Source organism: Equus przewalskii, chromosome 22, assembly GCF_037783145.1.
Source record: "Equus przewalskii isolate Varuska chromosome 22, EquPr2, whole genome shotgun sequence".
NCBI classification, from domain to species: domain Eukaryota; kingdom Metazoa; phylum Chordata; class Mammalia; order Perissodactyla; family Equidae; genus Equus; species Equus przewalskii.
The window spans coordinates 2,089,999-2,105,169 of NC_091852.1; the positions used below are offsets into that span (position 1 = coordinate 2,089,999).

The following is a 15,171-nucleotide window of genomic DNA, read 5'->3' on the forward strand; positions in this document are numbered from 1 at the left end:
TGCTGGGCACTCGCAGGGCACCAGGCACCTGAACTGACAGCAGGGGGAAAGACTAGCACCAGAAAGAAGAACAGAAGTATCAAAAGAAGGAAGAAAGGGTGAAATGAGGACACTCTAAGCTGGCACCTCAATTACGCCAACCTCTGGGCTCCATGACCCAGTGGTAAGGAACTGCCTCAGAGATTAAGAGCACATGGCAGAGGGGCTATTCTTAGCTATCTGTGTTGGCTGAAGTTGCCAGCACCTTCCCCCAAACCACACAGATGTGCTTATGTGCTTCCTACTGCACTGTTTCAAGTTGAAATCTCCTGAGAATAACATGGGCATCCTAAAAACAGCCATTCTAAAATGAACGCTAGTGTTCTAGCACTTGGCACAATATTAGGAAAATCCTTATGCCCCTTACACACACACATACACACACATCCCTAGTCAGTAAAGACCTCTGAGAAGCTCTCAGGATGGTACCTCCTATAAAATCAGCAATAAGGCTACTTCATCACAGAGTAAAGGCAAAGAAGTGGAAACAACTACAAATCACTCTGCCCTGACTTGATTCAGTCATGTATTTACCAATTTGTTTCAGTGAACGTGTATTTATCCCTAAATAACACGTTTATTTACTAGTTATAAATAACTAGCCTCTGGTACTACTGAAATGTGCCCAAATGAAGTCTTGGGCCTCAGAGCGACCTACAGAGCAGAGAGTCTGCTGAGAGCACACCAGCTCTGCTGACTAGTCCCACTGGACACTCAAGACACATCGCTGTCTTTCGCTGGTCCTCCAAAGGACAGAGGAAAACATCTCTCAATGTCACCCTGTTGCTTTTGTCACAGAAACACCTTTGAATGGTAGAACTTAACTGAAAACGTACCTGCAAGGCATGTTTTAAAAACGGTGCTGCAGGACCCGCCCTGTTTCCCTGGAGGCAGAAGCCCACTCTGGTCCTGAAGGGACAGGCTTTCTGATGAGGTGCGCAGGGCCAGACTCACCATCAGGCCCAGAACGGCTCCCCTGCACCTGCAGAACGCTCGCCTGGTCCCAGTACCCCAGGAGGGCCAGGAGGTGTACCTACAGCTCCAGGAGGTGTGACCTGAAAAGGGAGGCACGCCCTGAGCAGTTGGCCTTGGCTAGTCAGAACTAGTGGAGTATTCTCGAACACACGACCAAGAGTGTTTCCAGGACTACTCCGAGTCACGGTGGAGGGCTTCTGGGTCACCCAGTGTTAGTTTGACATCCTAAGACATGTGCCTTCTGATCAGGCCCCTTTCCATGTTATGGTTAATACAACAGAATGAGAGAAACCACAAAGTACAAAAAGCTACAGGGGTCTGAGCAACTTATTCATGTTCCCTGTAAGCACTGGAAAAAGACATCTTTAGCAGAAACACGTGTAATCAAAAGAAGGGGTGGGGGCTGTGGAACATCAAAGCCCCTCAGCTGTGGCATACGGTCCACAAATAGGATAATCCTCCAGATAGCCGGGACAAGATGAAAGATGGGGGAGCAGATGATGTTCACTTGTCTGAATTGAGATATACTTCCAGGAGTGAACCTAAAACGACATGATCCACCAATGGATCTCCTTCCCATCTGAGAATCTCCAATAATATTCTCCCACCCTCCAGGAGTTGGGCTGGAAGAGGCTTTAAGGTGCACAGGTAAGCTTTAACAACTGTTCGGTTCCTCATGGGAGTGAAATCCAACAGTCCCTTTCATCTTCAACGAGCGTGCAGCTCTGACCTCATGCTCCACCAACTGGCCACTGTCAGGGCACTGGCACAGAGCTGTGCTCTGGCCTTTGATGGATGGCAATTTTTTTTGTTTTGCGGAAGATTAGCCCTGAGCTAACATCTGCTACCAATCTTCCTCTTCTTTTTGGTGAGGAAGACTGGCCCTGAGCTAACATCCGTGCCCATCTTCCTCTACTTTATATGTGGGACACCTACCACAGCATGGCTTGCCAAGCAGTGCCATGTCTGCACCCGGGATCCGAACTGGCGAACCCCAGGCTGCTGAAGCAGAATGTGTGCACTTAACCGCTGTGCCACTGGGCAGTCCCAGGATGGTGGGTTTTTAATCAGGCATTAGTTTCTATAAAAATTGCTCTGAGGGACTTATTCCCTTCTCACATTAAAATGAAGACCTACGTGACATCATGTTCTGGCATTATGGGAACATGTGTAGCACACCCAACCAGAATATGTTCTGCTATTGGATGTCTGTGAGAGAATGGAGCCTACTTAAGTTTCATGATGTTCTTTTTAAACTAAAAAGAGCAGATGCCTGAAGAGCAAAAGTAGAGAGATGCACTGACTCCATTTCATTTAAGTAAATACAGGTAAATGCAGAGAAATCTTTTAATTGCCAAAAATAATTAATGTCCTTCACCCACACAAATTTGTATTTGATATGCACTTTCTGTGGTAACACAACCGGGCCCGTGGGGTGTGTGTACCTGCACACCCCAGGGGTGAACCTGACACTACAAACACCAGACTTCCCACTAGCCTGGGACCAGCCTTGCCTGGAGGGGCTTTCACCAACACAGAGAGCAAGACGGCCAGGAAACCCAGCCAGGCAGGACGATAAAAACAAAAACACCAAAGAAGAGGCAAAGCATGAGAGTTATAACCCCTTTCAAGATTTGATTATGCTACTTTGAAGTTAAGACTATTTGCATTTTAATAAAAGCCAGAAAACAGGAGACGGCTGTGTAACTGCATATTCCTTAGAAATGAGTTGGGAGTATCAATTTCAGCATAACTCTTCAAGGAGAACAGAAATACCCCCACCAATAACAGCTGAACAGAGGCTCATCTTCTATAATATCTACATTATGACTACAAGCTCAATACACAAGTCATGCGGTGAGCTGGTAGTGTACCCTCAGATCTTGAAATGACGTCAGTTTGATTCACGGCGAGAGAGGAAGAGGAAACAGCACAGTTGCTGCTACTTTTTACATGAACAGTTACACAAAGTCAAAGGTAAAAGAAGTAATCCACAAGCCCTCGTCACCTGATCCATTCATGAGATCACGAGATCAGACTGCAGTTGGCACTGACAAAAGTTTACTGCAGTACCCAGGAGATTGTTTTCAAACGGATTTCATAAGGTATACAAGTCCCCAGGAAAGCCAGGGCTCTAGCCGTGGTCAGACACTGAATTCCAGTATTCACTGTCAATCAAGTTATTTTTTACGAAAGGTACAGATCTTTCCAAAGAGGGGGAATTTCAAAATCAATGAATCCAATTAATTAAAAAAAAATTAAAAGTAGCCTGAATGAACCACCTTTGAAGTCACAAAACAGAAGTTACAAATATAAAACTCTCATTCTTTTTCAATAATTACTTTCACTAAAAGACTTAAAGAACAAACACCAAAAATGAGTACAAGCTGTTCTCTAGATGACCAGATTACTTGTAGCTTTCAATTTTCTTCTTTATATCTTCCTGTATTTTCTCTAATAGTATCACTTTTATAACGAGAAAAAAACATTAATTTTCTTGGCTCGAGTTGCGTTTTTTTCTTTGGTTTTTTTTTTGGGTTTTTTTTTGGTGAGGAAGATTATCCCTGAGTTAACATCTGTGTCCATCTTCCTCTAATTTGCATGTGGGTCGAAGCCACAGCATGGCTGATGAGTGGTGTAGTTGTGCACCCACGATCTGAACCTGGGCCACCGAAGTGGAGCCCGCGAACCTAACCACTCACCACAGGGCTGGCCACTCAAGTTCGTTTTCTGAAACTAAAAGGGGGGTTAAATATGCTGACCTGAAATAAACACACAAGAAAGGAGCTACCCCAGAAAACAAAAGAAACTACTCTGTGCAGAAACTGGGAACACAACATGGCTGCGCAGTCCACTCTGTGCCCGATCGAGATTCCCACAATCTGAGCAAGGCCCCCAGGCAGCCTACCAGATCAGCTCTGTCGGGCCTACCAGCAACTCTCAAAGGCAAATCCAAGACAGAGTGGAAACTCAAGTTTTTATATTAATAGTGGACTTGGTTATTACAGATGAAACCAAATTCAAATGAATTTCAATCTCCTGCCCCTGAGTAAACCTTTCTCAGCAGCTTCCATGACATGGCTGAATCAACTTTTTCCCTCCTGTGTCCCTGATAAGTTGCTGGCAAAGGTACTTATAAACACTCAAATGTCCAAAATATCAGTAACAAATGGAAGAAGGAGAACAATCATTATTGGTAAATCTACAAACTTTAATTGGTGTGGAAATTGTCAGGAGCCAGTAAAATGCGTCATCTCTCAAACCCAGGGGTGAAGGAGTGACGAACGGATGGCAGGTACCCTAGAGCCCAGGCGGGCACTGAGAGAGCGGGGGTGGGGGAAATGCAGCACATGGGAGAAGGGCTCCGAAGAACTGCCCTGCCGAGAAAACAGCAACTTCGAAAGGGGCTGCTCCAGTGCGCATCAGGGGCACGGTTCCTCAGCAAGAACACACGCAGACAAAAGGGCAAACGCCGGGAAAGCTGAGACCAGTACAATGACTTAATGTCTGCATCTACGCACCACCACTGAAGGACTCGGTATTGTAATCATGAGGTCCAAGAGCTTGACTCTTCACTCTCATCTCTGCCCTATACCTCTCAACCACGTCTCTTCTCAGAATTCTGGGGCTAGCCTCTTCACACCCCAGCGTGGCCAGTGAGAGGGTGTGTGGTGACAGGGAGGATTCTGCGGTGGCGAAGGCGCCAAGTGCAGAAGGCTGAATCCTAGGCAACAGTACAGAACCCATTAGAGAATCAATTTACAGAAACTGAGCACAGCTCAACGACATGGAGTACCCCACCCCCCATGATTACCTGGAAGCGCTGCTCCACCTGCATCCTCTGAGAGCTGCCTCCCGTCACCTCTGCCACTTCCTTTCACATACACATGAATTTAACATTTCAGTAACATGGACCAAAAGCCTGTCATAACCTGGAGCTAAGGGAACTTGTGGTATCAGAAACAATGCTTCACTTTTAAAACTACCTTGAAATGAAATTCTTAGATACTCTAATACACATAATACATATAATGGGAGGGGGGACCTTAACAGAGTGCCCCGTCTGTAACATAAAGGAGAATTAGAAGGAAAGTGAGTCAGAATGCATTAATATAGATTTCAGTATTTACAAGCCTGAACACCCTATAAGACATAATGAAGCAATGAGAGGCCTGGAGAATCCCAATAGACACACAGCTGTTAACACAAATGGAAGCAGGTGTACTGTGCAGTTGGACACAAAAGCATTCCCACTGATGATAAGATTTTCTGAAATGGCAAACAACTCTAGGAAAAATTCAACAAAACACAATCTTCCCAGATTTACCTTGCAGTCGTATTTCTAGGAAATTCAGTAAATATTAAAATCATGCATATAGAAGAGTTAGGTTCTAAGCTCAAATATTAGACACAGGTTTTTCACCTGTATAACTCTCCAGCAGGCATGTGAAGGCTGTGCGGGAGGTGGCGTAATTCCTTGCCTTGCTAGAAAGTGCTGTGCATTGCAGGCATAATGTTCCTGGACTCAGCCCACTAAAGGCCAGGACCACCCCCAATCACTGTGACACCCATATCACTCCCATGGAGGCGATTCTGCCTCTGAGAACCTCTCTTTTATGCCATACTGCCCCTACATGACAAAGTGCCTATGGAGGCCAGACTAATTCATGCAAACTGTATACAGTTGAGATTATCTCTTCAGCTATCAGATCATAAGATCACTTCTGCTGCTACTTCCCTCCCGGGGACTTCTGTCACTTGGCACTGGGGTGCCTCTTATCCTTTCCTCTTGGTAGGTGGGGTACCTGCCTGAAGAATATTATCTTTACCTTGGACAAGCACAGATTCACAAGACAAATGCGCCTGCAACAAGTGTTCTCAGACTCATGCTTCTGCTCACATCCAAAGAGTGGTCATGAACCTCACCCATGATAAAAGATCTATTTTACCAGAGTGCTCAGTTGTGACTGAGTGTATGACTTATTTAGAAATATAACTTTATTTGATAAGCTCACTGCCAAAATAAAACATACTTGCAAATTCTAGAATAAACACAAATAATGAGCAACTTTTATCATTTGGTCTTTAAAGGCACAGTAGTCCCCGCCATATCAAATGATGTGATAAATTCTTCCTGTACAACTTCTGTGAGGCCTTTGGAAATAGCCCAGATTCATACAAATATTCCTAGTTGCATTTTTAATAAAGAACCCTGAAAAGCTATTCAATTCTATAAACTAGAAACTTTACCATTTAATTATTTAAAGCACCATAAAACATAGTTCTATAGATACACGCACGCCTGCTCTATATTAAAACAATGTGTATAATCAGAAATATAAACTTAGAACCTTTGGTTTGAATAACAAAGAAACTAAAAAAAAGTACCAAAAAACCGCTTCTCAAGGTAAACTAATTTAATCTTTAGATAATAAACATCACATACACACATACATCCTCCATAATTTATTATCAAGTCTACAAAAAAGAAACATAATTAAATGGAATTTGTCAAACTATTGCAAGCATGACTGGTGGCAGAACCTAGAGATTAGACAGGATAGAGTACAATGACTACAACTTTTTAAATATGTTAACAATTCTTGAAAAATTGCAAAAAACTTAAAATAGTTCCCAGCTTTCTTTTGTGCATAAAAATATCAAAGAAGAGGGGCCAGCCCCATGGCTGAGTGGTTAAGTTTGCGCGCTCCGCTCCGGCGGCCCAGTGTTTCGCCAGTTCGCATCCTGGGCACGGACATGGCACCGCTCATCAGGCCACATCCCACATGCCACAACTAGAAGGACCTGCAACTAAGATATACAACTATGTACCGGGGGGATGTGGGGAGATAAAGCAGAAAAAAAAAAAATCAAAGAAGAGTCAAAGGTTAAGGTTATTCCTTCTATACAGCCTGTGGGAAGGATGTGGAGAAACTGAAACCCTCATACATCACTGGTGGGAATGCAATATGGGGCAGCCATTTTGGAAAACAAGTTGGAAGTTTCTTAAAAAGTTAAATATAAATTTCCTATTTGACTCCTAGGTATCTGCCCAAGAGAACTGAAAACACATAAACACAAAGACCTGTGTGAGTCTTTATAGCAACATTATTCATGACAGCCCCAAACTGGAAACAACCCAAACGTCCATCAACTGGTAAGAAGACAGACAAAATGTGGTATATCCATACAATGGAATACTATTCAGGAATAAAAAGGAACAAACTGCTGATACGTGCTACAACATGGATGAATGTCAGAAACATTATGCTGAGTGAAACAAGGTGAATGCGGTAAGATCATATATTATATGATTCCATTGATATGAAATTTCCAGAACAGGCAAACCTATAGAAAAAGAAAATAGATTACTGGTTGCCTAGGGCTGGGGAGAGGAGGGAAATGAGGAGTGACTGCTAATGGGCACCAGGGATCTTTCTGGGATAATGGAAATGTTCTAAATTTGGATTCTGGCAATGACTGCACAACTTGGCAAATTTACTGAAAACCAGTGAAGAGGACACTGAATTTTATGGTACGTACATTACACCTTACACAAGCTGTTAAAAATCCATATACACACATGCACCAAGCCTACTGCTGAAGCCCGGGGCAGCTACCAAGCATTAAATCTGTGTTTTGGTTGTCCCTGTTACTTTCTTGACTCCAGAGTGGAAAAGATGACATCAGGCCATTAACATTATAAGAATGCAGAATTTTGCTATTCAATTTCCTCTTAAAGATAATAAAGGAGCAGAGGGGGAGGGAGGCACACAGGCGGAGCAAATAAATCTGCTCTTTCCTCATTACAGAGTTCATACCGGGTCACGACCCTATTAGCCAGTAACCACAAGTAGCTTACTTATTACTGCGTGTTGCGGGTGGGGGCAGTGGGGGGCCTGGGAACGCAGGGAGTCCACTGCCCTACAAACATAGGACCTTTGTAGTGGGCAAACCCGGACCAGGCACTAGACTAAGCACGATAATGGACACTCTGAACAATTAGGAAATGGGGAACTAGGGAAATTCTTATGTTTAGTTCATGTAACAAAATCTAATACAAGCCACTTACCTGCCAAACCTCAAAGTTAGGTTTTATTTGTTAAAATCAGTATCAACTTAATCATTTTGCCATTCTACATAATGAAAAACCTCAATCTGGTAAACAGGCATACCGTGTACAATATCCTAAGGCAACCCATCTTGCCTTCCCTTTCCATCTCCTAATGAGGCAATTTTTGCCAGTGTGCTGGCTCTGCTTTACAGACTCATGACAGACCCCTTCTTGGCAGGACAAGGGACTGGACGGCATCTGGCACTGTTGCTGTGGACGACGAACAGACTCTGGAGCCATGTCTGAGTGCTGTGGGCTGACAGTACTCATTGACGGAAGGCTGGAAGGGGCAGGGTGACAAGCCTACAGAACGGCCCTGCTCAGAAGCAGGTCATGGAAAAAATAAGAGCAAGCACAAATTAGTCAGAATCTCTAGAGTTTTCTGACCATCTATAGCCAGGACACCAAGACTGCCCCTGCCAGCTACTCAAAGGACGTCCCAGGCAGAAGCCACAGCACAGGTACCATGTCCAGAAGACAAGGATCTTAGGAGCATCTTATACGTCCCTGTACAAAAGTTTCTGAATAAGAAAATAATAATAATAGTAAGTACATAAGTGATAAGCGGGCCAATCTGAAAGAAACAGTATGGAATTATTTTTAGCTGAAGTTGATAGGACAAAAACCCATCTTATGAAGTGAAATACACTGTGGAAAAGAGTAGAATGGGCAGGAAAACGGAAATGCTATATTTATCCCCTTCTCTCCCACCACCCTTGAGTATTTCCTCTATTTGGAGAAGAAAGCAATAAAACTGTTCTCCCTACCAACATTCTCCCTCCGTTCAGAGACACACTGGCAGACAAACTGGTCAACAGGCCCCACTGGTGTGGCAGGCCGCATATTCCTGGCCCGGAACACACACCGCCTGGGACAGTGAGTCTGCATACACGAGTCACAGGAACACACATCTGCAAACAGCTGTGGCTATCGGCTGAGGGGCGCCCCCTTGACCTGTCAAATCCTTCCAGTCACTCTCACCACTCATGGAGAGGTAGAGCATCGGCTGGGAGAAGAGGGGGAGAACATTGCAGAGGCCTCCTCAGGGCCCACATTGCCCCTTACTGTGCATGATCCTGCACTCAACTGCTGCTCTCTGTCAACAGAGGTTAAGAATATTCCAAGAATGCCAAGGTCGAATGAAAATGACCAGGAGTGTTTTCTCATGATTCATTCCCCTCATTCCCATCCCACTTTCTCTCTCATTCCTTAATCCTTACTTAAAATAAACTTCACAGGGAAAAAGTAGGGATCAGGTGAGTACAAGTGGCAACCTGCATGATCTGATAGAGCTAGCTGGCTAATATAACATTTGACATGAAAATTATCCTACCTAAAGAAATAATTTCTTTCCCATAAAAAATGCAAGCACACTCATAATTTAGAGGGCATGTGAAGTTTCAATCCTTAGCAATTAGGAAGCCAAAGTCAGTCCACTGGTTTTTGTCCAACGACCCTTTAACTACTTGAAAATGATGTCTGATTATCAAATAATGTTACGGTTATCTATAAAACCTTCTTTCTAAAAAAGATCGATCCTTGATTTACATAAGGACGTTCTGAGCAGCCTTTTTAAATCATACATAACACATTACTCATAGTTGAGACAAACACTGGGCCCACTTCTTCAGCGTCTAAGTGGATTTCCATTAGTTAAGTCAGCACCTCAGGAAACTTACTACCTATTCTGAGCCAGTGCTACATAATAATAGTAACTGTAAAATCAGACCTCCATAGTTACTGGGGGTGGAGACAATATCTCAACACTTGTTTTTGAAAGCTTCCTGGAATTCTAGTGCTCAGAACACCAGCAAGCACTGTACTTCTGGATGGCCAGACCTTTTGCGAATTGAGATCACTTTAACTAAGGCCTGAACCCAAATCAATAAAACAGCTTTGATGACTTCAACTAAAACTCTCTTTGGAGGAGCCTAGTGGAAACTTCCAACAGAACCCAAGGCAGTATTTGCCTGGGGCAGAGTGGCCGCACAGAGCAGATTCCTGGGTCAGCTTGGGAGACAGGTGCACCTGTAGGTGTGGCTGGAACCTGCCAGAGAAGTAAGTGGGCTGCCTCCCTGGTCTCAATGCTGGGGACACTTCCGCTGGCCCATACATGCCAGGCTGATGTCCCAAACATGCGTCTTGATGGCCATCCTTCCTGTGGCTGCATTTCTTAGTCTATCCTATTGGTTCTCAAAACTCCTTCTGTTCTCATAATACACCCACAGGCGACAAATGACTTTAAACTCTGATAATGGTACTGGAAAAGCCCATGATGAGTAACTAATGTTGGTGAGCAATGACTCAGTGGCAGCTCTTTGCTCAATGCTTTCAGTTACTATTTTATAGACGCAGAAAACTGAGGCTTACACAGGCTAGTTTGTCCAAGGTGAAAAAGCTAATCAGGGTGAAGACAGGATTTCAATCCACCTATCGGAATATGAATTCAATGTTGTGAAAGACTTACAGAGGGGAAGAAATGTACTTTACGATTTCAATTTAATTCTAAGAGCACAGATGACCTACAGGCATCAGCTGCGGCCATCTGCAAACTTCTGTAGAGGGAGAAGTTAATGGAAACCGCATGCGTTCTCGGAAAAAGAGAAGAAAAAGGGTCCATCCACAACAGATTAACATTTCTCTTGCTAAAAAAAACTAGAATTGGAAAATTGCTTGGGAAATAAATGCTCTTGACAAACGAACTCCTTCTACTGAGCTACTGTTAAAATAGCTACTTTATTTTGATTTTGAATTATTTCTGATATTAAGATTTACTATAACTGTCTTTAAAAAAAAATAAGCATTTCCAAATATGCTAGTAATAGTTTTTCACAGGAAAAGCGCCACCAAGAATAGCATAGAGATATTACATTATTCTTAATCCTCATGTAAATGATGTGGCTCACCCTCCAGATTATTGTAAGATAATTTGAAAGACCAGTAATGAGAATACCGATGATCACATATATTTATACTACGTCCCCCTCTCTTCTCTGTAACGTGCATGATCACAAAATAGGGCTGATACAAAAAATTAAAAACTGAGAAATTACAAATACATGTTCAAAATCTACACCAATCACTCATGCTTATTCTACCCTTCTCTCCCCTTCCTGTTTAAGAATTTGAACACAGGAGTGAGGCGTCCTGTAGCAACAAATTAGATTTCCTCTCTTCTATTATCTGGAACTCCATCAGGATCACAGTAGCTCTCAAAAAAGAGAAAGTGAAGTTAAGCAAAATTAAACAAAAAAACATCTCTTTCGCCTTCCATTCTGGACCCCAGTTTGCTCCACCTCCACTTTTTCCACTGGGCCTCTCCCTAGGATGGCTCATGATGACAACAACTTTGCACCATGCACAGGGCAGGTCTCTGGGAGTGTGAGGCAGAGGCAGAGGCAAATAGTGCTAGCTCTGGAAACAGTGCCTGCAGCTTCCCTCCAAGACAGGAGACAGCGGTCACATAGCAGGCCTTGGCCGAAACCTCTCCTGCTTGGAGGTCAAAGGCCAACGACATAGAGTGTGAGTGAGTGTGTGTGTGTGTTTGCATGCACATGCACCCAAGCTATACATGCACAGTGATATATCAGTAATCCTTTCTTGGAAGATAGTTCAGCATCGTTTAGATTTGTCTTATTATAATCTGATGCTCTATATTGGGTAATGCTATTGTTGACCAAGTCAGTGACAATCTCGAATAAAGACTCAAAGTATGCCAGGATTAGCAATGCAGGAGTAATATCCAGTGCCTTCTCTCCAACACCTTTCATTTTGCTGGGAGGGAAGGAAGGGCACCTTCTACAAGTCTGAAGCAGCTCAGTACTTACCTTTGGTTTTCACCTGCTCATTTTGGACACTATCCTTCTGTATTTGTCAGCTGCGTTGCAGAGAAAACATAAGCAGCTTTTTTCTTAAACTATAACATTCCCACTCACTCTGCCCTGCCAACAGTACAGAAAGTTCTGGGGAAGCAAACCTTTCCTAATCCAAGTTCAGCATTAGTTTTATCAACACTGTTCTGGGGGTGGAGGTGGTTTGATTCAGCCTGTAAGCAAACAGCCAAGTCAGAGAAACTGTAGAAAAACTTCACTTAACCCTAAATTTGCAATACATCAACGTACGAATTATGTATAAACATGGAAAGCAGCCCTGCATTTTAGAAAAAGTAATAACACATACACGAAAAAACATCTGCACAGGGGCAGACCCTGTGCCCCAGTGGTTACGTTCAGCATGCTCTACTTCGGTAGGCCAGGTTTGTGGGTTCGGATCCTATACCACAGACCTATACCACTCATCAAGCCATGCTGTGGCAGCATCCCACCTACAAAACAGAGGAAGACTGGCACAGACGTTAGCTCAGGGCTAATCTTCCTCAAGCAAAAAAAGAGGAAGAGTGCCAACAGGTGTATTAGCTCAGGGCTAATCTTCCTTACCCAAAAGAAAATATCTGCACAGACTGAAGGAAAGGCATTTGTGAGAGTACCTTTACTGTATTCCAAAATAAAATGCCTAGTTATCTGGTCATAATTATATTTGATTACAAAACAACAGCAACATTTTCATGTCATAGTTGCTTGGTTTGTGACAAGTATCACAAAACCTCAAATGATCTGTGCCTTGTAAAACTCACTAATATGAAAACCAAAATTTCATGTCAACCCTTGCAGACACCCAGCTGCCTCACCCTGAAGTCTCTGCCTGCTCTTTGGAATGACTGAGCCCTGAAAATCTGGCTCAGTCCACACCCAACCAAGCCAGGAGGGGACGGTTCTCTGGAAACCTGGAAAAGGCCCTCACTCTGGAGGTGGTGCTAGGCCACAAGGGATGGCCTTGTAGGGGCCTCCTGAGTCTCTCAGACCTTCTTTCCAACATGGCCTACAACCCAACAAAGACCAGGCTGACTCATTTCTCCTCACGCAGAACTCAAAGCCGCTCTGCCTCACAGCCTACTGTGGGGCGCTCCCCAGGCAGAGTTGAAAAAAGAGAAAAAAAAGGGGGGTGGAGTGGGGAACAGATCTGGGCTCTGGCCTATGCCCTAAAGCCTCCCAGGGCCTCCATATTCTCACACGTAAACTAAGGGCTAGAGTTAGAGAGGCTGGAAGGCCTTCCCCGCATCTAACAACTCCGGTCCTTCAAGCCTCCCAAATCAAGCCCTAAAATGACAAGAATTATTCAACTTCCCAGGTGACATTCTCCCTCCTCCATCTCCTCTTCTGCAGCCCAGGACACACGAGTGTTTAGGACCTCAAGTAGCTTTCACAACATATATTCACTAGCACACTCCTCCAGTTGCGTGATTTATAATTTTTCCAGTTATTTTAAACAGCTCCTTGCTGGTGGTGATTTTATTTTCTGAAGTTACCTCAACATTTTAGCTCTTCCCATGTTCTGTGCAGCAGCATGGTACCAAGATGAGATTTCCACAGATCCAAAAACTGTGTTCTCTTTAACATTTAGAAACTCAACATGGCCAAGAATCATTTCAGAGAAAATAACCATTTCACAGACAACCACCTGTACTAGAATTGACTCTTGCCATGAAATAAACTGAACGCTGTAATGCTGTCTAGTGAGAGGTACCAGAGGTAGCTGAAACCTTCTGTTAGAGCAGAAACACATCACACAGTGACAATGGAAGAGATGTGCCCGAGAGTAAGTGCCTTTTGTTAGCTAAGTATCTCTATAAGTTCCACCAGTCTTCAAAGAAATTTCAAATCTGGGGGCCGGCCCCATGGCTAAGTGGTTGAGTTCGCATGCTCCACTTCAGCAGCCCAGAGGTTTGGCAGTTCGGATCCTGGGCACGGACCTAGCACCGCTCATCAGGCCATGCTGAGGAGACGTCCCACATAGCAGAGCTAGAAGGACCTACAGCTAGAATATACAACCACGTACTGGGGGCCTTTGGAGAAAAGGGGAAAAAAAGGAAGATTGGCAACAGATGCAGCTCAGGGGCAATCTTAAAAAAAAAAGAAAGAAACTTCAAAACAGTGTGGGTGAAAGAAACAAAAGCAAGGACTTATTTAGTATAAAAAATGATTGTAGATTGATCTAAAATGGAGCTCTCTAAAACGCAAATCTTACCGACAGCCTGAAGAACACTTTGGGAGCTTCCAATTTGGAACAGAAACAATGACAATTTTATTCTACTATAGTGGACAAACTGAAGAGAGATGCAAATAAAACCACACAGTGGCTCTGAGAAACATGACCGGTCTTCTTGAAGAAAGTCAAGACACAGAGACAAGACATGCACAGCTGTGAAAGCGCTACTGCGGAATCTGCTGCAGACCAAGGAATGGCTACTGCAAGAGACCAAGGCTGATTGCTTTAAGTCTGTGAATAAATTTAAGAATGTCTTCCTGTCTCACTGTCATGAAGGAGAACAAATCAAATGCATAGTGTTACTATCCACATGCCAGCAGGTAATCAGCCTTTCACAATCCTATTGGAGAAGTACTCTACAGTGTATTAAATATTTACTAAGTGCCAGCTGTTTTAGACAAGTCACCTCACTTAACTACCCCTCAAGGCTCTGGAGAGGCAAGTATCTACCCCCTTTGACAGGATGACACATGGTGGCACAGGGCTCGGGAGCCAGGCCTGAGCCAGCCAAGGCCTACGCATGGCAATTAAGGAGCAGAGGGTCAGCTCCCCAAGACACAGCCACAGCTCTGCAGAAAACAACCAGATTTCATCAGGTAAAATTCTAGAGAGGATAAGAATGATCATTCTACAAATATCAAAACCACCACTCTTAACAAGGCTACGAAGACAAAGAGGACCCTGAGTCACAGGGAGCCAAGAGTCAGAACAAAAGCAGGTCGCTGGGACTCCAACTGCCATACGAGGGCTCGAGGCTCGATGACTCATCTGAGGATCCCGGGTCAGACATCAGATGCTCCACTTACAGTGCTACTGCCTTCTGCTCTGTAAAAGGGGGGACAAAAGCATATGAGGGTATGTAAACACTTTCAGGTCCTCACAAGAAATAAAAGCATGAAGTGCAGAAGCATGGTTCACCACCCATGAGGACATCTAAA

At 43.9% G+C, this 15,171-nt stretch overlaps 1 protein-coding gene across 28 annotated transcripts in view; it reads right to left on the reverse strand.

Annotated features, from left to right (window-relative positions):
* Positions 1-15,171, reverse strand: part of AOPEP (aminopeptidase O (putative)) — a 376,610-nt gene that overhangs the window by 93,579 nt on the left and 267,860 nt on the right. Inside the window, exon 14 of one of the 28 annotated variants that reach the window (XM_070589939.1) lies at positions 11,756-15,058. The exons of the other annotated variants lie outside the window; for them this stretch is intronic. Coding sequence (XP_070446040.1) covers positions 15,044-15,058 — 15 coding nt within the window. The 3' untranslated portion in view covers positions 11,756-15,043. Of the gene's footprint in view, positions 1-11,755; positions 15,059-15,171 lie in introns of those variants that run through there. 28 annotated transcript variants of the gene reach the window in all.